This window comes from Monodelphis domestica, chromosome 7, assembly GCF_027887165.1.
Source record: "Monodelphis domestica isolate mMonDom1 chromosome 7, mMonDom1.pri, whole genome shotgun sequence".
Taxonomy (NCBI): domain Eukaryota; kingdom Metazoa; phylum Chordata; class Mammalia; order Didelphimorphia; family Didelphidae; genus Monodelphis; species Monodelphis domestica.
This window is the reverse complement of record NC_077233.1, coordinates 147,678,043-147,701,927: the sequence shown is the minus strand read 5'-3', so window position 1 is coordinate 147,701,927 and position 23,885 is coordinate 147,678,043. Positions and strand designations below refer to the sequence as shown.

Sequence of the window (23,885 nt, the reverse complement as noted above, 5' to 3'; positions counted from 1 at the left end):
CAGCCCACTTAGGCTTCAATTGAGAAGAGAAAAGGTCAGGGCTGGCTCCCCTAAGAGCCGGCTATCCCTGCAGACGATTCAGACGACAAGACGTCTGAACGCCTTAGCAGCACAGTGGGGGAAACCCCTGGTGTTCTGATGTCCCCCAACGGCTTTGGGAACTGTTCCATTAGGTCCCGGGCTCTACTCCAGTGCACGTAGGGCCTGGTCGCTGGAGGGCGCCAAGGCCTAGGGGTCCTCCTGTCAGATCAGGGAGGGTCTACTCCCACCGGAGGCCCGCGACGGAGTCGTCTGCATAGTGTTGTCATCACTTCCTCCTCCCAGCAATCCGCCCATTTTCCCGCCCCTGGACTTGAGTCGGACTCCTTAGCGCCCCTCCCGCCAAGCCCCACCCACCAGCTCCTTTAAACGCCGAGCGAAACGGCGTCTTCCTTCCGAGTGGGTGGGGAGGGGGGGAGGAAGTCCCGCCGGTCCACCTGTCTCGGGGTCCGCCACCGCTTAGGGCCCTTCCCTGGGCCACTGGCCAGAGCTCCCTCTCACGGCGGAGACCGGTGAGGAGCCTAGATTGGCATCTTCCCCAGGAAGGATGGTCGGGCTGCCCAGACCCCCTGAGGCGTGAGTGCCACGCGAGAAGGGGGCGGGAGGCGGCGGGCCTGGGAGGGCTCCGCCGATCCCCGGAGCTTTGTTCTAAGCGGTCGAAGCTGGAGACCCGAACGAAGGCGCTGGTGCTGGAACCAAAGCGGCTTCTGATTGCTCTCCCCAGGGACAGATATCCAGACAGTGCAGGAGCAGTGGAAGCCCTGGAGACTGAGGCCGTGGGTGAGAAAGGGACGGACCCTGGGCTCGGTAGGGAGGCCTTACAGGATCCACTGATAACTATACACTTTGCAGATGCAAGCAAAGGATAATTGAAAGTGATTTGTGAGCCATTCGTGGATCAGATACTCGTCTGATTCACACTTGCATCTCAGCCAATGAAGTTTGTGTCTATTTAATCGCGGCGCACTAGGGGACGGCAAAGTCTAGTGCGCGAGTTTGCAGGCAGAAGGCCAGGGTTCCCTCTGCGCCTCTGAATGGCCCTGGGGCTCTGGGGAAGCCAAACTTGACCATCATGTGCCAAAAGCTACATTTTAGGATTTACCTCTTAAGTCAGATGGATGGAAGGTGTCCCTGCACCCTTAAGACCGCCTACATCCTGGGAGGGAGAATTGAACATGCTTTAGGTTTTGTAGAGATCACAGGAGGGGATTAAAAGATAGTCCTTAACTTCAAAGCAGCGACAATGTTGGCCAGGTATGAAGTGAGATAACATTTGAAAGATCACTGGCTTGAGGCAAGGAGATGAGTTCCAAGACTGGCAATGCAGTTCTCTAGCTGTGCAGCCTTGGGCAGGCCACTCAGTGGATCTGTTTCCTAATCTAAAATGGGGTGAATTGGGCTAGATAATCACTTAAGAGCCTTTCTTCCCTTCCACCCCCTCCTATGGAATCTGAAAGAGTAAAGAAAATGGCTCTAAAAATTCAGAGAAAAATTGTTGGGCCTAAATGGAGGAAGTGGGACTTGAGCTGGGCTTGGAAGAATGGATACAGATAACAGAATAGAGTGAGAAGAGCATTCCCAGGTAATGGGAACATGAGGAAAAGGTCCTATTCAGCTAGGGACCTAAGTTGCACAAAAGATAGGGTTTGTATATACCACTTATCTTTTTCAAGGACTTAGTGGCCTTTTCTAGGTGAAATTTTTTCTGCTTTCACAATTAAGGAAGTTATCAAATTCTAAATCAGATGCATGTATGTAGTGATTTAAAATTAGCAAGATACTTAACATATTTCAGTTTAGCCTCACAATATCCGGGTGAGGTTTTGTCATCATTTTCATAGATTAAAAAACTGAGCCTACAGGAGATTAAATGACCTGCCCTGGAGCTGTGATTCTGTAGTTCTTTTTCCACCAGCAAATTCCTAGAAAGAAAAAAAAAAACCTCATCTAAATGTTTTGTCTCTACTTCCTCATTTCTTAAACTCTGGTGATGACTTTCTTTACCAGTACTATACTGTCCAAAATTACCAGTAATCTAATTGCTAGATTTGATAATTTTTCCTCATACTTCTCCTTTGTGACCACTTTATACTCTTGGATACTATTGGCAATCCCTTTCTCTGGGGTATGCTTCCCTTAGTTACCATGACATTAATTTTCCCTGGTTTTCCTCCTACCTTTGTATCCTACTCCTAGTATCCTTGCTGGATCAGCTTATATGTCCTGCCCAAAACTGTCCTGGACCTTCTTGACCCTTTTATCATTTTACCTTAATGATCTCCAGTAAGTTCAAATGTCATTTCTATGTAGATGACTTTCAACTCTAGTATATATCCACACCTAAGCTCCTTCTTGAATTCCAAACTAACTTTCTGGCTGGGTATATCAGTCTTAAGTCCTATTCTTTCAAATTAATTATGTTCAAAATGTAATTGATTGTCTCCTACTTCTACTCAAACCTTGCCTTGCTCCAAACTTCCCTATTTCTATAGAATATGCTACCACCCTTCTGGTCCCCCAGATACACAATTTAAGAATCTTTTCTTCCTCTATATCCAGTCAGTTGCCAACTATCCTAGTTTAGTTCATCATCACTTGCTTGGACCACTAATATTAGCTTTCCGATTGGCCTTTCTGCTTCAGTTCATCTCCTCTCCAGGCATTAATCCATACAGTTTCCAAAATAATCTTCCTAAAATAGTTAAGATAATACCATTCCATGAGGAATATAAAAATATGTATTGCGTGATAGCACTGGCATAATCTACATCAGACTATTTACTGTCTCAGAGAGCAGGGAGGGGTGGGAAAGAATCTGAATCACAAAAAGTCAGATAACAATTGTTAAAAATTTTTTCAACATGTAATTGAAAAAAAACAAAAGATTAGAGGGAAAAAGATAACACCATTCTCCCTGTTCAAAAAAAATTAATTAACTTCCTAAAGCCTTTCACAGATTGATTTAAGCCTATCTTTCCAGACTTACAATGTTTTGCTCCCATCTGGCATGCTATGTATGTCCTAATCAAGCTGACCTTCAAGCTGTTTTCCAAACTTGTTATTCTTTCTCCACCTAGTGTCTTTGCCTGGGCTTCCCCTTCTTCCTGGAAGGTGTTCCTTCCAGGTTTGGTTCATGACATGAACTTTCTGGGGTCCTCTTTTCCTTCTTAATCTTAATTTACAATTTACTCATGTCTTCATCCTATGCCTGTTTAATAAAGCATAAGTCTTTGAAGGTGCTTGCAAGTAGTTGGCATTTAATATTTATCAAAATGGCAAATGTGTTATACTCTCTGGCCCCAAAGAGAATATAAATAAATTCCACAGTGACAGCAACTAGTGTTTGTCCAAGGCAGGTGCTTAATGTGTATTGAATCGAATTGGAACTGCCTCCCAGGCACTAACAAAATTCCCCACCTTTTTAGGGCCTCATCATTTGCTTTTTATTTGGAGACCCCTGAAGCTCTAGTCCAATACTTAAAAATCAATCTTTCCTGGGCCAGAATTCTTTTTCCTAGCAGATTTTTCCTTTATAGAATGCCAAATCCACCTTGCTGCCTAAAGCATGACAGAGTAGTATCACAATCACTGAGAATGCTGAAGGTAACAGTAGGGGGAAAAAAAAGTTGCATTGCAACTAGAGCAACTGCTTTAATATTGGTGAGTGCTTGATAATAACTACCAAATGGGTGAGAGCACTAACTCACAAAGAATAAGTGGGCTTCATTTGAAGTGCCTGGCCTAGACCTTTGTCATTATCCTCTAGTTTGTTTCAGAGGGACCCAAAAATGCTTTAAAAAAAAAAAAAACATTTTCACCTTCATGCCTAATTGTTCATACATATGGAGGCTGAGACTAGAGAAGTGCAAAGCTCCAAAAAAAGGAAGTATTGGGGGCAGCTGGGTAGCTCAGTGGATTAAGCATCAGACCTAGAGATGGGAGGTCCTAGGTTCAAATCTGACCTTCCCAGATTTGGCACTGACACTTTCCAGCTGTGTGACCCTGGGCAAGTCACTTGACCCCCACTGCCTAGCCCTTACCACTACACCACTACAAAGTATTGACTCCAAGATGGAAGGTAAGGGTTTTAAAAAAAAGAAAAAGGAAGTATTCTGATTGACCTGGGGAGATGTGGGTGGGGTGGGGTGGGGGTAGTAATATGGTAATGAGGAGAAGTGACCCTTAAAATGGTTTTAAGGAGATTCTGTAGGACAGAAAACTTCTAGGTCATAGCATCACTTGACAGGTTATCTATCTCACATTTCTGCCACTTACTTGCTTGGCCCTTTCTGATCTTGAAATGAGATTAATGTTGGAGAGACAAGGAGAGGAAGGAACATGAACCTGGGAATGCAGGCAAGGCTAAAACTGCTGTGGAGAAACCAGGCTTCAGAAGAGACTATTTTATACAGCCCTGGATAGCCTGCTTTAAAATGGATTTGCTTCCTTCTCTAGCTGTGTGACCATAAACATGTTACAACCTCTGGATTTTCTCATTGAAAATTAAAAGACTGAGCTAGATAATTTTAAAGGTCCTTTCCAGTTCTTCAATTCTGATTATGTGATTTCCATGCAAGGCTATGCCCTAATCAGGGCTAATCAGGAATGAACTCAATTGTTTTATCAGAGATGGAGAATAGCTTGCTGTCTCATCTTCCATAAAATAACTGTCAAGAGATTTGAGAGCTGACTTTTTCTTTTCTCTACAGCTTTTTCTGCAGTCTAATAAGCATGGGATTAGCACAGAAAAAATGAATGGAACAAGAGGATTTGACCATAAAAGGTTCAAAATTCAGCTTCCTGCGAATAGGGATTATCTCATTATTTGTATCCCTAGCAACCAGCGCAGTACCTAGCACAAAACAGGCACTTTAAAAATGCTTGTTAATTGACAGATTGATAAATTTGCAAAACCATAAAAACCGACCCATTGAAGTTATCAGCTTTTATTATGTGTACATTTGTGTGTCATGTACCAAAAAATACAGTTCCTATGTATTAAAAGTTTATAAATGGAAGACAGAGAACATGTTGTTTTCCCAATATTACCAACATTTAACAATACCAGTTGACAAACTATCCCCTTCATACCCAAATCTTTTAAGTGCTTTCCACATCACGAAGCTAAGAGAAGACAAGGTCTTGCATGTAATAAATAAGTTTCCAGTTTTCCATGGAATCTTAACTAAAAGGTGACAAATATGGAGCCGATCCCTTTTCTTTTGGCCCTTAGGCAGATGCTCTATTGCAAGGCTGCTCTATACTCTTTTTCATTTTTCCAGGTAAGGAAATTCTATAATATAACTTTCCTAGTTAACTCCCTCCAAAACCTGGTGATATATATGTACTGGAAAATGACTCCTTACATCTAATCCCAAATCTCCTTCCTGATGTAAATTCTAACCCAATTTTGTTTTATAAAAGATGGAGAATAGCTTGCTGTCCATCGTCTTCCATAAAACATCTGTCAAGAGATTTGAGAGCTGACGTTCTTTTTACTCCATAGCTTTTTCTGCAGACTAAATAAGCATGGGGTTAGCACAGCAAAAAAATGAATTGAGCAACAGGGTTTGACCATAAAAGGTATGAAATTTAAGGCAAGAAGTTAGGAGTAGTCAATCTTGTGGTTTATAAGCAAGAGACGCCCCCCCCCCAAAAAAAAAACAACAAACTAGCTGAAATGCTTGGAAACATCATAATTTAGGATATCTCTGCAGCACAGAATTTGGAATAGGAATATTGAAACTGGTATACTTGCAACAGCGAAGCTAACGATTCTCATTTTCTGTGTGTGCCCTTTGTTTTAGGAAATATCATTTCTGATAGTAATTTTAATTTGTGTTCTTGAGAGGGTCAGAAAAGTTTGATTCATGATGAATATTCCTTTCCATATTTCATGTACATGAAGAGTATTCTTTGGCTTTATACAGCATCTACTCTTTGAAGAGTAGGTTTTTGGTAAGATATACTTTTTTTTTTTGTCAAGATAAAATCTAAGTATAGCTGTGCTAAAAAGAAATTTTTTGTTAAGCAACAAATCATTAAATACTAGAAATATTGCCACTCCCTCCTGCATAGTCTATTTAAATTCTCTTTAAAGAAGAGTGGGGTTTTTAACATTTTTCAAATATTGAAAAATTCATATAAATTTTATCTTTTAAGATTTCAGCTCCACTTTGAGCTTTCCTTCAGAATGAGGACACTCACTGTTTCCTTTTCTCTGTGGAGTTTCTGATGTCTTAAAAGGCTTGAGCGCCTACTGAAGTTTCTCCCACACATGCTACATGTATAAGGTTGTTCACCTGTGTGGGTTCTTTGGTGCTTAATGAGATGAGAGTTCTGACTGAATCTTTTTCCACATTCATGACACTTAAAGGGTTTCTCTCCTGTGTGTGTTCTTTGGTGTGTAAGAAGGTTTGTATTTTGACTGAAGCTTTTCCCACACCAGGAGCATCTATGTGGCTTAATTCCTCGATGTGTCATCAAGTGTTTATTAAGATCTGAACTCCATCGGAACCTTTTATCACATTCTTGACATCTATAGGGTCGTTCTTCAGTGTGGACTCTCTGGTGCTTGATAAGGTCAGAACTAACTTTGAAGCTTTTCCCACATATATGACATTTAAAAGGTTTTTCTCCTGTATAGGCTTTCTTGTGGGTCTCCATTAGTTTCCGTAGACTTTTTTTCCAGGGAGAGTATTTCTTCCATTTTCCTACAGGGAAATTGTGCTGTGGCTTTTCTTCCCTACACTTGTTCTCATGAACTTCTTTCAATTCTGTTCTCTTGAAAACTTCCCCATCAGTCTTTTCAGATAAAGTATCATCTGATGCTTGTATTTCTAAGGGAATATGATATACTTCCTCAGGCTTTTCATTCTCAATTGTGGCATTAATCCCATTAGGACAAATAGAAGAATCAGTCATTTCTATTTTGGGGAGAAAAGAAAAAAATCAATGATAGTTTATAAAAGTAAATAACAGAATTTCTAAAAATGCTAAGATCCTGAAAGCACTGAATATAAGAGTGTTAATCTGATCATTCTCATTCATTGCTCACCTGTATTAGAATCTTTGGGGATCTCTTTGGATTCCTTAGAATTTGTGACACATGGCTCTTTCTCTTGCTCCAAACAGGATATCAGTTCAGGTTTGGGAATCATAAACAATGCTGAGGAAAAGAAATAAGTATTTGTCACCTTAACAATGATTTTTGTTACTAACTTAGGAGCATATTTCAAATGTGACCAAATGACTTCTTAGAAGTTGTCAGTTAGGATTTGAACACAGATCTTCTGACTGCTCTTTTTCCTGCACCACACTACCTCTGAAGGATGAACATAAGTCAATTTTTTTCTCCCTGAATATTTTCTTACTCTGTGTTGAGGAGGAAGAAGAGCGGGAACATTTTAAATCCTGGGCATATTTATCACTCAATTAATCAACTGGTTTTTAATAATATGTGACAGTCTCTTAACCCTGAAAGGTAGATTTGAAGCTGTTCTGTATTAAAACTGACTTAAGTAGAAGTATAGAAAATTCCAGAGACAGCAACATGGAAATAAAGTAAATGCAAGCATGATTATTGTTTAATTTGTTAGATTCTCAAAACTGGTTCCATGAATTGGTGATCTGAAACTCCAGGATTTGGGGGACCAAAAACTGTTCAGGACTGGTCCCCAACCCTTGGGCTACTGATAACAGGAAAAGGCTTGGAGAGAAATTCACCAGCCTTGGGAATTCAATAAGCCAGACATCTATCAGCTTTTTGTATTTTTCTTTTTGTCATAAAGATCACTAGCATAAGGAAATTATTTAAAAAGAGGTAAAGAATTTTATTTTTTGAAGATTTATTCCTTTAGAAAATATGTGATCCATAAGAGACAACACAAACTTCTACATGGATGAGAGATTAAATACTTTGAACCCTCTATTTCAAGTTTGAAAAAGGAAAGTTATTTGAATTTGATAGAAGAGCTCTGTGGTAGTGAGTATTTGGACATTTTAAAAAATGTATTTTGTTTTCAATTAACAAAAATTTCTTTTCCTCTTACCCACCTCCCTCCATTAAAATAAACAAAAAACCTCTTGTAACAAATATGCATAATCAAGCAAAACATTATTGTACTGGCCATGTTCAAAAGATATGTTTCAATCCTCTAGGTGCATTCTAAGAACAGCCAAGAAGGTGAAGTGATAGGTAGCAGTCAGTGAGCTCTGTTCCACAAACTCCAATATACAGATATAGAAGAATCACAAAATCAACAGGGAAATCCAGAAAATGGCACAGTGAGTTCTTTGGTCCAGGACAACATAAGGAAGCAGACTGGGAGATCTGTAGACACTGGAGAGAGGGTCAGATCAGGAGTGTGTTGGTAGAGAGCACCCAGAGTAGCTGTGTAATAGGGCAAGAGGAAATCTCAGGCTCAGACCCATACCAGGATATTGTGACAGGGACAAGTACATACTGGCAACTTTGTTGCCTACTATCCAATTCCAGGTCACTAAGAAAGGGACTTGACCAGGGGAGTGGTGTTCTCAGGTAGAAAGGCCCTAGACTATGTACAGAGAAAGTTCAGAAGCCCATCACAGCAGTGGTATGGCTCAGAGTAAGGTCTCACTTTTAACACTTAGCTCAGACTTGAGAAGAATGAGCCTAGACAGAAATCCTAGTAGACCAAAGGAGAGCTATAGTTCTACTTACTTGAACCAACAGAGCTTTCCAGCTGGCTAATAGGAGCTGAGTGCAGCAGTAGTCTACTTTACCTTGGTCTACAGATCACACTTGAGTTGGCAAACTGCAGAGCTCAGACCAGGAGGGGCAGCAACCAGACTTTGCCCTGGATCAGACCAGCCTGGGAATAATAAAGCTTGAAAGTCCCCAGCCTGTTCTTGAAATTCTAGAATAACATATTACTAAATACCCAAAGAAAGAATCAATAGCACCAGCCTAGCTTTTCCCTCCAAAACTGTGGCATAGCCCAGACCAAAACATCAAGTTTGAAAGTAAGCTAGAAGAATATGGGGGAAGGAAGAAGAAAAAAGCCACATCATAATAAGCTATTATGGTGGCAAGGACTCTCAACACTCAAACACGAAAAAAAGAATTACTCTAAAATAGCTATAAACTATGCCTCAGAGACAAACTCAGCTTCGGCATAAACTCAACTAAAATTCCTAGAATGCATGAAATTTAAAGAAAATGTTTATATTAATGAAATGAAAGCACTTGAAGAAAAAATTGAAAACAAGAGGTACACACTTTAGCATAAGAGGCACAAATCCTTGCCCATGCAAAAATCTTCCAGAAAATTACAAGTGGACCAAATGGAAACTAGTGCCTTTGTGAACAAGAAATATTCAAACAAAATCAAAGTATGGAAAAGTTTAAGACGTGTAAAGTATCTCAGAGCAAAACAACTGACCTGAAGACAAATCAAGGAAAAAGAGTTGAAGAATCATTGGACAATGTAACCACCACAAAAAAAAAAGCCTAACTTCAAGATCCTATTTCAAGAAACCTTATAAAAAACAAAACTGTGTAAATGTCACCAGTTACATCCTGAGAGAAATCTCAAAATGAAAACTCCCAGGGCCATTTCAGGCAAAAAATCTAAAACTGTCAGGCCAAAGGAAAAATGCTGTTAGCAACCAGGAAGAAAGAGTCCAAGTATCAAGAAACCACAATCAGATTCACACATGATTTAGAAGCCAACACTGTCAAGGAATTTGGAATATGATCTACCCATAGCAAAGGATCTAGACTTACTACCGAGAATAACTTGCAAACAACAGCAAAAATAAGTATGGCGGGGGAGGGGGGCACACAGCTGAGTAGCTCAGTGGATTGAAAGCCAGGCCTAGAGACAGGGAAGTCCTAGGTTCAAATCTGGCTTCAGACACTTCCCAGCTGTGTGACCCTGGGCAAGTCACTTGATCCCCATTGCCTAGCCCTTACCACTCTTCTGCCTTGGAACCAATACACAGTATTGACTCCAAGACAGAAGGAGGGCTTAAAAATAAATAAATAAATATAAAAGAAAGGGGGGGGGGGGGGAGTAGCTTTTTAATGAAACAAAAGATTTACAAGCATTCCTATTAAAAAGTACCCCCACTGATCCCTATCATAAGGATTTATAGAAGGTTTATTTAAGCCTGGAAGTGGTTCTGATATGTCTTGATAACCTTTAGAGAAGAATGTAGAGAGAGGGAAAGCCAAGTTACTGGAAATTATCTGATTATAATTAGGGTACACAAGTAGACATCTATGCAAACAAGAAATAAGGGGATGAGGTCAGCAGATGAAACCTGAACCTTACTTTCATCTGAACTGGTCAAAAGATAGACTTTACATACAGAGTTGAGCACAAAAATTTATTTCACTCAGAGAAACTGAAGAGATAAGGACAAATTAGAGGAAAGATTAAGGGAGGTACTAATTCTTTTTTTTTCTTTAATTTTAAAAACCCTTACCTTCCATCTTGGAATCTATATTGGTTCCAAGGCAGAAAAGTGTGTAAGGGCTAGGCAATGGGGGTCAAGTGACTTACCCAGGGTCACATAGCTGGGAAGTGTCTGAGTTCAAATTTGAACCCAGACCTCCCGTCTCTAAGCCTGGCTCTCAATCCACTGAGCTACCCAGCTGCCCCCGGAGGAATTAATTGTAAACAAAATAAATTCTAAGTATGTACAAAAATGTTTACAGCTCTCTAAGGCAGCAAAGAATGGGAATCTGAGAAGATACACATAAGCTACGGAATGAATGAATGAATAAGTTATGATATATAAATGTGATTGACTACTCTTGTGCCAAACTCTTATCAGCATAATAACCAACTCAAAATCTGGAGGACTAATAATGAAACGTTGCCCAACTCCTCATAAAGAAGTAAAGGATTCAGGAGGCTGGGTAGCTTGGTAGATTGGGAACAAGGCCTAAAGACAGGAGGTCCTAGGCTCAAATCTAGCCTCAGACCTTTCCTAGCTATGTGACCATGGGCAAGTCATTTAACCCCCATTGCCTAGCCCTTATCACTCTTCTGCCTTGGAACCAATACCCAAGACAGAAGGTAAGGATTAAAAAAAAAAAAGCAAAGAATTCAAAAGGAAGAATGGGACAAAATATTTTAAGGGCATGGCCAATGTGGAAATTTTATTTGATTGACTATCCATGCTTGCAATGGGTTTTGTTTTTCTTGAATTCTTAATGTAGGTTGGGAAGGAGAAAAGGTAGATCTTTGTTGATTAAGCAAAGTGTTTGTTTTTTTAAATGAGCATATTAGAGAACCTCCCCTACATTGGTTTTAAGATAATGGAGTTCTTACCTACTGAAATCATGTTCCCATAAGTTTCTTGCATGACATCCTTGTAGAGGTCCTTCTGAATGGGGCCCAATATCTCCCATTCTTCCTGAGAGAAATACATGGCCACATCCTCAAATGTCACAGGACTCTGAAATGAGAACAGGCCTCTGCTCACTACCTGCCATCAACCTGACCTTTTAATCCCTGGATAACAAATAGGACCCAAGGAAATTAACTGTGTAAAAGGAATTCAGGATGATGATATTGGCACCTCATATGTAACCCCTGGATAAATGGCAAGGAGAGGAAAGGAAGAGTTAAGGAGAAGGCAGCCAAAGGAATAAATAAGCAAACTATAAGTTCCCCAGCTCCCTTGCATGACAAGCCTAGGTGCCCAGGAGATAGCAGATGAAATTTCTCAGAGGAACTATTAGGTTTATGGGAAGCAAGGAAAGATGTCTACAAGGTCATATTTAGCTAGAAATATTGTGATTTTAAGTGGGACTTTGGGAACCACAGCTCACCTGGGACTCAGGTGTGAAAAGTACAGATGTCACCTCCCACTCTCTGATAGCTCTCTCCTCAGGAAGGACAAGAACCTGGTGAGCAGGTAGAGCTGAGGGGGGGAGAAAAAAGGCAGAGAACAATATGTTTCTATCTTTTGTGTAAAGAGACACCTTAGGTTTATTTCTGAAATATAAGAGATCCCTTGATTACTTCAGTAGGGCTTTGGGAGAAGTGAACTTCGCACTGCAATTGAAAATAAAAATTCCATCAGTTCAAAAGGAAAATGAATAGTAAAGTGGAAATGGAGGCATTACTCTTTATTCCTCTTTTGGCTGACACTGTCATTTTTGCTCAATAAGTGGCAGTTTTCAAGACTACAGTTAAAAGGGTTTTGAAAAGGGTTATTATGGATTGATAAATCATTCCAGTTAGCTACATTCTCCAGTATTTAATATGAAATTTAGGCATTTTGCTTTTACATTTCTCAGCCAATCCTAATATACACTGCCTTTTGACTAAGAACTCTGGAGAACTAACACCATGCAGTATCCTTCCCTGCCCAAGTTCCTCCCTTTTTTATCTTTTCTGAAAGCAGAATCTAAAACATCATTCATTTCTGTGTGTTCCCTGACCTGAAGCACTTTGCTTCTACACTCTTGCCCAAAAAAAACAACTTTCCAATCTGTGGCTATGTGGGAGACCTGCACATCCTTCACTGAAGAGTCCCTCTTTCCTGATGATGAACTGTAGTGTCCTCAAGGGTAAGGTTGTGTTTTCTGCTTTTGTGTCCACTCCAGGGTCCAGTACAGCTCTGGGCACCAAGGAAGTGTTCAGAAAATGCTTGTTGACTGAATATCACCACCCCTAAGAGGAGGAAATTATTGATGAAGCTCCTCACCCCTCTTCTGCACAGGCTGGAGCTCATTTTCAGGGTCACAGCTCAGTGGTTCCTGTAGTCTTGAGTGGGTACTCCATAATTCCTCTTCTTGGAACACCCCCATAGGCTGGGGCTCTGCTGGCTCCAGATGGAAGCTTAGTGCTTCCGATGATCCTTCCAAGGGTGCTGCCTTCGAAAGTACTTGTTGTCCCTGCTCATGGACTGTAACCTGGAAATTAATCCCCATCCTCTGTTACCACAAGGCTTAGACTAGAGAGGAAGCCTTATTTTGGGGAGAGAGGAGTACTTAAGAGTTCAGTCCTTTAAAAAGAGATTCTGGAAGAAGTTAGGAGGTACACTACCTCATCATGATGTAGCAGCAATGCTGAGCTCTCAAAAAAATTTAACAGTAGAGTACAACATCTGGCAGATCCCACCAAGCTAAAAAAGCTTTGGATATTGGCCTGGTGACAGGCATAATCCATTGTCTGAAGACTAGTCTGGCTAAGTTTGTCACCAGAATAGTAATGTTTGTTACTAGTTAATAAACAGATCTTTTGAAGTGCTAAAGTCAGTTTTCCTTATTTTTTCTCCTCTTGGTTTCTCCATCAAGCCAAATCCTTCATTTTGGTTCCTGCTCCCTACAACACTTAAGTTTTGGGTTTTTTTGGGGGGGAGGGGCAGCAGAGTTGGAAGGCCTTGTTGAACTATTCGTAGTGCAAAGCATGGACTAGCCCTGGGTACACAAGAACCAAAGACTGTGCCTGATGCTTTCCAGAATGGAGCCCAGAGGTTAATGGGGGTTCAGCTGTTTGTCATTATGGCTTATTTTTCTATGCAAACTTACAAACTTAGAAGAGGAAGACAGAAGCTTTTTCTTTGCCAGAAAATGAGTTGCCTGGTGTAGCGTAGAGATGAACTTAGTATATATATTTATTTTCTCTTTGAGATTTTTCCTGGTTTCTTATCTATCCATTTCCCTTTTTTTTCCTTTCTCCTCTTTGCTTTCTCCTTTCTTTTCTTTTACATTGTTTTTTCCTCCCCTCCCCTTGTTATTTTCTTTCCTTTCTTGATTATTTGTATTGAACCTGAAGGAATTCAAGTTTTACCTTCTTGATTCATCTAGATTGTCTTATTAGCCTATCTTTAATCTACTCAGGCCCACCAACCAACTTCCATATCCCATCAGCATTCCCTCAATGTCCCAATTACCCATATTAACAGTTCACACAGCCACTTTTAAAAACTGTATTCCATCCAGTCATATAAACTCCTCTATCAGCAATCTCAGACTCTTATCATGTATATTATACTACAAAAAATGAATAAAATGAAATATTACTTTTTAAAACAAAATCACTAAACTTAAAACATCAGACAGCCCAACTTGGGAGCTGGAATGTTACAGGCAAGTCATTATCCAAGAACCCTTACAAAACTCAGTAACCTTACTGATTCTATATTGGGCTGATTTTAGTTAAAGACTCTAATGATCCAAAATTCAGAATTTGTGATGGGGAAATAAAAACATTGCAAAAAATAAAACACCTGAGATTAGAAACAAAGTTAAAGCCATAATTTTGGCCCTAAAAGATGTAAGAAGGCATTCTCTTTTCTCAGGTAAGGGAGGAAGAAACTTCTGAGATTTCAGTAGTGTGGACAAATGTACTGAGCACTAACTTTAGCTCATGAGAAAGCCTCTTACTATAAAATCATGAGTTTAAGTCATTTAGAAAGGGTTAAAAAGTTCTGGGAGAACAAGAAAAATATTTTCTATCTCATCCCTCCATTTCTCCACTTTCCTCATACCTTGTTATCCAAGTCAGGAATCTTCTTTCTGTCTTTTTTTCTCTGTCTTATTAGTGTGCATGGCAAATCTACCAATGTCATTGCCTCCCTGATGCTCCTTGGGGAATGCTCTTGAACCCTGGTCTTTGTCTCCTCAGGCAAAATATTCATGAACTGCTCCAGAAGCAATAGTTCTAAGATTTGTTCCTTTGTGTGAATCTCTGGCTGCAACCATTGATGGCAAAGTTCCCTAAGCTGATTAAGGGTCTCCTGGGGACCAGCTGATATCTGGTACTGGAAACTCCTAAAACGCTTTCGCCAGGTCTCAGGAGCAAGTTCATCACTCTGTAGGACAAATTCCTGATTCTGGATTGAATTCTCTCTTGAGTTTTCTTCTAGAGGCCCTTCTTTTTCCCATAAAGCCTGGATCTGGGGATTCAGATCTGCAGCCACCATTAGCTCTACAGCCATCATCCTATTCAAAAACTCTTGCTTTCAGTGGATTTGCTGGGGCTCACACTTCTGGTGTTGGATGTCTTCTCTTTTCTGTAGAAAGCTAGGTTAATCTTCCTGAGGGCAGATAGAAAAATATTAATATCAGCAAAAACAACTTATTATCATTATTCATTTGGTGTTACCTGGGAGCCCTGAGCAGTTTCTATTCTGGTACTCTATAAAACTGGTTATAGTTTGTGGGTTGCTGGTACCTTGCTTTTTTACCCCCTGGTCTGACATTCCCTTCCTGACATCCCCTTCATAGCCACATTTCTATTCACTAACATTTCTTCTAACATCCAGAAAAGCAGAGAAAATCACTTAACTCACCTTTTTAAAAATATTTGGCAAGCTTTGTGTGGTGGCAGTATTGTAGCCAATGAGTGCGATTATTGCTAATTGAAAACTAAAAAAGATTTAGAAGGTGTCTCAGTGGAGAGTGCCAGGCCTGGAGTTAGGAAGATCTGGGTTCAGATGTGACCTCCTTCCTTGCTGTGTGAACCTGGGAAAATAACTTACTCTGAATTGCCTAAATCATACTGCTCTTCTGTCTTGGAACAAATACTTAGTATCTATTCTAAGACAAGTTAAGGTTTGGGGGGGGAAAAAAAGATTTGGGAAAGGCTAGTATATAGCATATTTCGTTAAGAAGGGCTTTGAGATTAGCCAAAAATTTAATTTATGTTAGTTTACTAATAATGATCTCACAAAGAGGGTAGAAAAATCAAACATAGTTGCCTATAAATCTTTTTTTTTAAACTCTTACCTTCCATCTTGGAATCAATATTGTGTATTGGTTCCAAAGCAGAAGAGTGGTAAGGGCTAGGCAATGGGGGTTAAGTGACTTGCCCAGGGTCACACAGCTGGGAAGTGTCTGAGGTCATATTTGAACATAGGACCTCCTATCTCTAGGCCTGGCTCTCAATCCACTGAGATACCCAGCTGCCCCCTGCCTATAAATCTTTATTAAGTTTTCACAAATAATTATCTGTCTTCAGAAGAGAAGTTTGATCTTTTCTCTGTTGTAAAGGGAAGGTTCAATGTATGAAATGGCTTATTTGTTGGTAGCTGTAGAAGCCATCAGCTAAAGCAATGATCGTTGAATCTAAAATCAGAAAACCTGGTTTTAAGTCCTAGATTCAAGACTTCATACCTGTAGGACTATAATAAAAGGAAGTCACCTGATCTTTCTGGGCCTTTCCTCCTTTGTCTATAAAATGGGAAGTGATAATTTACACTTCCTATTTCATAGACTTGTGAAGAAAATTTTGTTAACCTAAAAGTATTATTTTACTTAATTAATATTTTCTCTATATTAAGGACATCTCATGTTAAAAAATAAAGCCAAGAATAGATGTGAAAAACTGGGAAGAAAAGAGAGGTCTCTGAAACTGACCTCTAGTCCTCTGTAGTCCTACCCCTTCCTCTTCCTAGAGTCATTCTGACTTGGCCTACCCTTTGGAAAGAATCCCACAGCCTGTATTGGATATAGCCCAACTTTGAGCTCCTGGAGAGCTGATAGCTATGACAAAACTTGTCAAATTGGCTATATGTATATACTTTCAGTCACAGCTCAGCCTGCATACAAACAACAGCATTCAAGGAGATACCACCTTCCAGGACCTATAGTGCTGCTATGTGCCAATAAAAGTTTTTCTAACTATTCACTAGGTCACACTACCTGTCCCCAGTTCCATGATGACTGTGGCTTAGAATAATTTGCTGCTAAAGACATTACTTTAGTGACTATGTTTGCTATAGCCACCTCTAAACTCTGCTGGTTACTGGGTCAGGGATGTGAATGAGAATGTGTGATGGGGCCTCTCTCTCACCAGGATCCTAATCCAATGTTCAGGCACTTGAATCATCCAGTGCAGCACAGGAATGACTTTTGACACATTGCAGAAAACTTTACTTCCCTGACTTTTAGTTTCTTCATATGTAAAATGTGGGTAATGGTATCTAGTCTTGTGTACATCAAAGGTATATTCCATTCAACATTTATTAAAGATCAATTACATACTTGGTAGGTGCTGTGCTAGAGGGATATAAGGCATAATAAAGTTTATATATATGTAAGGATATGTCCCTTGGCCTGTTTTCTCATCTGTAAAATGGAAAGCCTTTGCAAAAGTTGCCATTATTCCGGATGAGCTCCTCTATGGGGAGCCAGGCAAATAGATCCTTTCTCTAAGCAGCCTGGATCTAGTGAATTTCTTTTTTTTTTTAAACCCTTACCTTCCGTCTTGGAGTCAATACTATGTATTGGCTCCAAGGCAGAAGAGTGGTAAGGGCTAGGCAATGGGGGTCAAGTGACTTGCCCAGGGTCACACAGCTAGGAAGTGGCTGAGGCCAAATTTGAACCTAGGACCTCCTGTCTCTAGGGCTGACTCTTAATCCACTTAACTACCCAGCTGCCCCCTGGTGAATTTCTTAGGTCCCTTCCAGCTATTGGCTCTAAAGGTGGGGGAGAAGGGCTAGGTGGTTCAATTGATAGAGTCAGGCCTGGTGACAGGAAGTCCTGGATTCAAATTTGAACTCAGACACTTCCTAGGTGTGTGACCCTGGGAAAGACATAACCTCGATTGTCCAGCTATTACCATTCTTCTGCCTTGGAATTTATACTTATCGATTCTAAGACAAAAGGTAAGGGTTTTTAAAAAAAAAGGATGGCGTGGAAACTCTTCACGCGGGCCCAAGAAGAATTCACTAACAAGAGCACAGCAGTTATCCCCCTTTATTCTCGGTCCGCAGGGACCCCACGTGCCACGTCATCCTAAGACGATGTCACGTTAAGCTGCGTCACGTCCCTTCAGGGGAGGGTCGTATGAAACCCGGGTCGAAAGCAATCTGAGGCGAAATAAACTCGGTGTCAGCCTCGGTTCTACCCTGCCACCCCAAGCCCGCGGGAAGGAACAGCGGCAGCTCCCCATATTCGTTACTCCCGCCCACCCGGTCCGGCGCTGCTCCCGCGGGTCTCCCAGTCACGGGATCTTACCCCTTCCTAGAGCAGCGTTCTGTGTTGACTAGGCCCTGACCGGACCCGGAAGTGACGTTCTTTTGACGCCTGCCCGCTTGACCCTGCCTGCTTGCTAATATCCTTCTATACCGGAGTGGGGCCTCTCCTGTGTTAGGTAGGGTTCAGAGGCTGGAGGATGAGGGGATGGTGTAAATGCCACTGATTACCGGGTTCTGCTCCGATCCTGGAGGGTACCGGAAGTAGCTTGTCATGTGGTGCTGGGTATAGAGGACTGCTTCCGGGTTCTGCGGCTGTCTGCGTCCTATTTTTACGGTGCTCAGCATTTGGCTTTTTCGGTTCCTTTCCTATGGGAGGGAGGGTGAGGGTGACTTCCAGTCGACCAGAAGGATTTCTGCGAACCTTTCAGGCGCGGAGCCTCTCCTGGTAAGGGCCCGTGTGTCGTCTTCAAGGTTCACCACCATAATCCTCTGGTCCCCTGCCCCGGCCTTGTCCTTGGGTCTTCAGGGGCATCCCTGGGGCTCAGGCTTGTTGGCGTTTCGTGAGGTTCCGTCGCCTCAGGTTCAGCCCTCGGTTTAATCACTGAAATCTTGTTTTTATATTGCTGAACGGCGAAAAGCTGCTGCTTTTCACGTTCCCTCGACTTCCACATAAAATTCCTGACGTAGGTGTTGCAAAGTGTTTCTTTTAGGGATGAAAACGCGGGTGCAGGGAGATTAAGGAAAATGTCTGAATCCACAAAATGAGTGAAGAGGATTGCTTCTTCTGCCCCACTTCCCTTCCTCTCGGTAGGCTCTTGCTTGGGAAACGGAATGTACATTATAGAAGGGGAGTTACTCTCTGGGCATTTGCTTCCGAGCTTGAGAACACATTCTATGCCCCACAGTTCCAGCCTTCCTTTGGAAGACTCGGGGTGGGGGGGATGGCGGGGTTGGGGAGCCCTATCTGTACTCCTCCAAGTTAATTCAACAACCTGCAAAGATCTTGACTTCCTTAGCACCAAGAAGATAAAACAATTTGTCGTGGTTGTAATATTTGATGAATTTTGACGTTAGGTGAGGACATTTAAGTACTGATTGAGGGCGTCTCTTGGCAAACAAGGTTTATATAGAGGAGGTAGAGAGAAGAGTGGAAGAAGAAAATGTGGAAGAAAAATAAATATAACATCACTTTCTTTTAGTTCATTGTTTATAGTCAACTTATGCTCACACTTCCCAAGTTTCTCTATGAAATGAGAGGTTTGGCTTGTGTCATGGATCCGTTTGACAATCTATTAAAGCCTGTGACCTCCTCAAAATAATGCTTTTATACACCTAAAACAAAATGCATAGGATTACAGGGGAAAACAATTATGTTGAAATAGTTGTCAAGATATTAAAGAAGTTCACAGACCTCAGGTTAAGAAGTGTAGGAGAATGTCTATTTAAGTTCCCTTCCAGCCCTAACATCCTGTGAATTTTTGAATTGCTGTGATGGGATCAAAACGTGTTCATTCAGTACGTATTTACACTTGATTGACCACAATTTTACCTTTCTCTCTTATGACTTGTTAATGTGCATGTAATGGTTTGCTAACCAAAGTGAATGATTCAGTCCTTGACTGAGGCACAGACTTTATTTTTTTAACTCTTTTCAAGCTAAATTTGACCCATGTTCTTGGCTTTTTTTTTAACCCTTACCTTCCATCTTGGAGTCAGAAGAGTGGTAAAGGCTAGGCAATGGGGGTTAAGTGACTTGCCCAGGGTCACATAGCTGGGAAGTGTCTGAGGTCAGATTTGAACCTAGGACCTAGGCCTGGTTCTCAATCCACTGAGCTACCCAGCTGTCCCCTTCTTGGCTTTTCTAAAACTACATTATCAGCATAGACTGCCATGTCCAATGGGATCTTCACCATTAATCAGAATTTAAGAATTAAGCTAGTCAGAATTTAAGCAGAATTTCACTTGCAGTGAAAGGGAAGGTTAAACCCTACATCCTTAGTATAGAGAATTCTCACATGAGAGAGAGGCTTACAAGAAATCCACACAGCAGGAAATGAACTCAAATTAGTTACTATCCTTGAGGGAAATAAAACAACTGAAATGTCAATTTTTCAGGCATTCCCTGACATACTTTTCTTTCTTCCCAGTACATGGAATGGAAGACAACTAAAATTTCCATACCGTCAAGAGAACTAACAGAAGATTTCTGAGAAACTGAAATCACAGAGAGTGTTACCAGAAAGGCCACAAGAGATTGTGCTAAAATGAAGGAAAGACAGAATGAAACCGTTGTGGAAAAATCCCCTAGTTAAGAGACGACGTGAACTCACTCCCTCACAGGAGGATTTTTAGAATAGATCAAAAATTTCTGAGTTAAACCTTTAAGAGTGCCTTCAGTCCGCTAAAAATTATTATCATAACTAACTCACCAGAAGCTACACTGAAGAAAAATTATAAGTACCCCAATTATGAGAAGAATTTTTCTTAAATCAAGTCAGAGAAGAAATCTTATAAATGTTCTGAGTTTGGGAAAATTTTTTAAGCTTTCAGATTTGGACACCTGAATATTACCATAGTTCTGCAGTATTATAAGCATCCAAAGTATGGGGAAGATCCTCATTGAAAGCTATACTTAAAAGTAATTCATTAGAGACCTCACATCAGGAATAAGAAAAAAGAACCAAAAACCATGGTATGATGGAAAGAGTACTATACTTGGAGACAGGTGATTCTGATGATTACTAGTTATGTGACACTAAGCAACCCAGTATCTCTAAGACTCAGTTTCCTCATCTGTAAAATGGGAGATTAGCTTAGCATAGGTAATAGAAAATCCAATCTCTAAAACCTATGACCTGAATGTAAGAAAAGTTGCACTCAGAGTAGAAATGTCATTATCAACCACATAATTCATAATCTGTTATTTTGATAAATGTAAAAGATATTTATCAAGATGTATTGAATGTGGCAAGATTTTATTTATTTTGATACTACAGGCTGCTTTATTGACTTCACTATTCAGTAAAATGTGTCCTGTCTCAAGTTCCCAGAACATCAAAATGGCACAGATGGCAGGTCCTGGAAGACTAAAGACCTACCCCAGGTTCCTAGCCTATAGGCTCATTAGCTACTAAATTGTACTCTTTTTCTCAGCAGTGAGATGAAGCCATAGCATTGAGAAAGAAAAAGATTTGATCTCAGCCTACTAACTGGTTCCTTCTCTTATTCTTTCAACTTCCTTTTTAGAGAGTCTAGATATCCTTTGATTTTCCTTTGCTGTACCTCCCTTCCCCTGCCTATGCTCAGTCTTCCATGCTTTCTGTTCTACTGTACAACTTCTTTCATATGGTTATAAGGGGGGTTTCCAGGTGAATATATGGGCTTCTGTCCTTCCTGACTGTCCATATTTGAAGAGAAATGAGGTACTGAAATCTTTCTTGAAGTGTTCACTATAGTGCTAGAATTGTAGTAGAGAGGAAGATCCCCAGTAGTGGTGGTCTTTAAAGGTCATGACAGAGGGATGTTCATTGTTCTGATGTTCTGATATTCATTGTTAGGTCATTACCTTCCCATCAATCTATATCACTTGTAGCTTCCATTGTCTCAATATTTTTCTACCAATATTGGTGCTCTCTGAGTTTTTCAATTTTTACTTATTGTCATCCAATATTGCTATTTTTTCTCCCAATTTTCCTTGTTTCTGTATATTGAAAAAAAAATCAGTATGAATAAGAGGGGAAAATATACAACATTGAATTTAGAGGAAAAAATGAAGGTCTTGAGTAGAATTGAATCTGGACACTCTCTTAAAAGTGTAATGGATGAATTTGGAATAAGTAAATCAACATTTTATGACATTAAAAAAAATAAGAAATTGATTTTGGACTTTGTGTTAAAACAAGATATGCCATTAATAGGAGCAGAGAAAAGAAAAAGAACAACAGGTGCCAAATATGGTGATGTTGATGATGCAGTATACATGTGGTACCAACAAAAGCGTTCAGCTGGTGTTCCGGTTAGAGGTGTGGAACTTCAGGCTGCTGCTGAGAGATTTGCACAGTGTTTTGGTCGAACGGACTTTAAAGCTAGCACTGGTTGGCTTTTCAGATTTCGAAACAGGCATGCAATTGGGAATCGAAAAGTATGTGGGGAACAAATTCTGAATTCAGTTTCAGAAAATGTTGAACCTTTTAGACAAAAGCTATCCATGATTATAAAAGAAGAGAAATTATGTCTGGCTCAGGTATACAATGAAGATGAGACAGATCTCTTTTGGAAGTCAATGCCAGAAAATATTCAGGCAAACAAAAAAGATATATGTATGCCAGGGCGGAAAATAAACAAAGAAAGGCTATCGGCTCTTTTATGTACAAATGCAGATGGGACCCACAAATTGAAGTCAGTTATTATTGGAAAATCAAAGCAGCCTAAGTCTATTAAGGATAATATAAATGCTTTACCAGTAATATATAAATCCAGTAAAGATGCATGGTTCACCAGAGAATCGTTTTCGGAATGGTTCTTTCAAAACTTCATTCCTGAAGTTAGAGATTTTCAGCTTAATGTCCTAAGATTGGATGAAAATGATGTAAAAGCAGTGTTACTCCTAGACAATTCTCCAGCCCATCCTTCAGCTGAGTCTCTAATGAGCAGTGATGGGAGAATCAAATGTATCTTCTTTCCCCCAAACACTACATCATTTATTCAGCCAATGAATCAGGGTGTGATCTTGAGCTGCAAGCGACTTTATAGATGGAAACAGCTTGAAGAAAGCCTAGTAATTTTTGATGAGAGTGATGAAGAACAAGAAACAAGAGGAGAAAAAACAGTTGGAAAAATCAAAGCCTATGACATAAAAAATGCAGTTTTTAACTGGGCAAAGAGTTGGGAAGAAGTAGAGCAAATAACAATAGCAAATGCATGGGAAAATCTACTTTACAAAAAAGAACCAGAATATAATATTCAAGGCTTAGAAAATGGTGATTACAGAGAAATTCTTAAGCGATGTGGTGACCTGGAGACAAATTTAGATGATGTCAGGATGTGGTTAACTGAAGATAATGAAGCACATCACCCCACCAAAATAGAAGATGTTACTAGAGAAGTTACCCAGGAAGGAGGAGTTGTTGAAGAGGAGGCAGAACAACATTCAGCAAAGTTTAAATTATCCAGTGTTCAAGAGAATTTGGACTGTCTTCTTGACTTTGTTGATGCCACTCCTGAGTTTCAAAGATTCTATTTCACCCTCAAAGAGATGCAACAAGAACTAATCAAAAAACAATCCCAGAGAAAAGCCCATTCTAAAGTTGGTAACTTTTTAAAACCAAGGGTTCATAATATTAAAGATTCTTTTAACTTGCCTTCAACCTCTGGGTCTAATAATTAAGTCTTCAATGTCAAAAGAATTGTGTTTGCTATCTGTTTGATATAGCAGGCTTGTTGTGAATTTTTAAAAATATTTAACTTGTCTCATTACGTAGGAGTGCCCATTTATATCTTTAGTTTATAATGTGCATAGTACTCGAAAGTAATAAAAATTTGCATTTCTTTACAACATTCTCTGCTTTGGATGTTTACTGCTTCAGACAATATGAAGATTTTACAATGCTAAAAAAAATTTCATTGAGCATAATGTGGAAAAATCTATAATCCAAATCCCAACATCATTTCCTATCAGGATAATGCACAAAGCCCAGGAGATAGAATTGTTAGCAAGTAAATGTGATATAATATGCTCCTAAACATTTTTTTCATTTTAGCCTTTTTTTTTTAAGTACATATATTACTATGCAGGGAACCAAGAAAAATACAAAGTATAAGACAACATTCCTACTCTCATGGAACAGTCCAGAAAGGGAATAAGATGTGCAAATAACTAATATAAAGTGATAAATGTAGAAGAGACATGCAAATGGCATTCA

General features: G+C 40.1%; 2 protein-coding genes across 7 annotated transcripts; one reads left to right on the top strand and one right to left on the bottom strand.

Moving 5' to 3' along the window:
- The first annotated feature begins 710 nt into the window (after positions 1-710).
- Positions 711-23,520, top strand: TIGD7 (tigger transposable element derived 7). 4 transcript variants are annotated; one of them, XM_056805796.1, is made up of 2 exons: positions 711-819; positions 20,112-23,520. In XM_056805796.1, exon 2 carries the CDS (start codon positions 21,689-21,691, stop codon positions 23,348-23,350), a length of 1,662 nt encoding a protein of 553 aa, XP_056661774.1. In that variant the 5' UTR covers positions 711-819; positions 20,112-21,688; the 3' UTR covers positions 23,351-23,520. The 4 variants fall into 4 exon arrangements, with proteins under 4 accessions (XP_056661774.1, XP_056661775.1, XP_056661773.1 ...); XM_056805797.1 differs by lacking the exon at positions 711-819 and adding an exon at positions 18,061-18,140; XM_056805795.1 differs by lacking the exon at positions 711-819 and adding an exon at positions 18,101-18,409.
- Positions 4,970-18,143, bottom strand: ZNF75A (zinc finger protein 75A). 3 transcript variants are annotated; one of them, XM_007499105.2, is made up of 7 exons: positions 18,005-18,143; positions 14,533-15,081; positions 12,745-12,952; positions 11,864-11,955; positions 11,361-11,487; positions 7,097-7,207; positions 4,970-6,965 (listed from the first exon to the last, which is right to left on the bottom strand). In XM_007499105.2, the coding sequence occupies exons 2-7, from the start codon at positions 14,983-14,985 to the stop codon at positions 6,205-6,207; spliced, it is 1,752 nt and encodes a 583-aa protein (XP_007499167.1). In that variant the 5' UTR covers positions 14,986-15,081; positions 18,005-18,143; the 3' UTR covers positions 4,970-6,204. The 3 variants fall into 3 exon arrangements, with proteins under 3 accessions (XP_007499167.1, XP_007499170.1, XP_056661772.1); XM_007499108.2 differs by lacking the exons at positions 11,864-11,955; positions 12,745-12,952; XM_056805794.1 differs by lacking the exons at positions 12,745-12,952; positions 18,005-18,143 and having other exon boundaries at positions 14,533-14,559.
- Positions 23,521-23,885: the final 365 nt, after the last annotated feature.

Bases quoted from the DNA above. Each gene is read 5' to 3' on its own strand.
- ZNF75A (XM_007499105.2), bottom strand. From the start codon at position 14,985: ATGATGGCTGTAGAGCTAATGGTGGCTGCAGATCTGAATCCCCAGATC. The intron at 12,953-14,532 runs GTATGAGGAAAG...ATTAATTTCCAG, and splicing joins TTCCTGACTTGGATAACAAG to GTTACAGTCCATGAGCAGGG. The intron at 11,956-12,744 runs GTGAGGAGCTTC...TCCCCCCCTCAG, and splicing joins CCAGCCTGTGCAGAAGAGGG to CTCTACCTGCTCACCAGGTT.
- TIGD7 (XM_056805796.1), top strand. From the start codon at position 21,689: ATGAATAAGAGGGGAAAATATACAACATTGAATTTAGAGGAAAAAATG.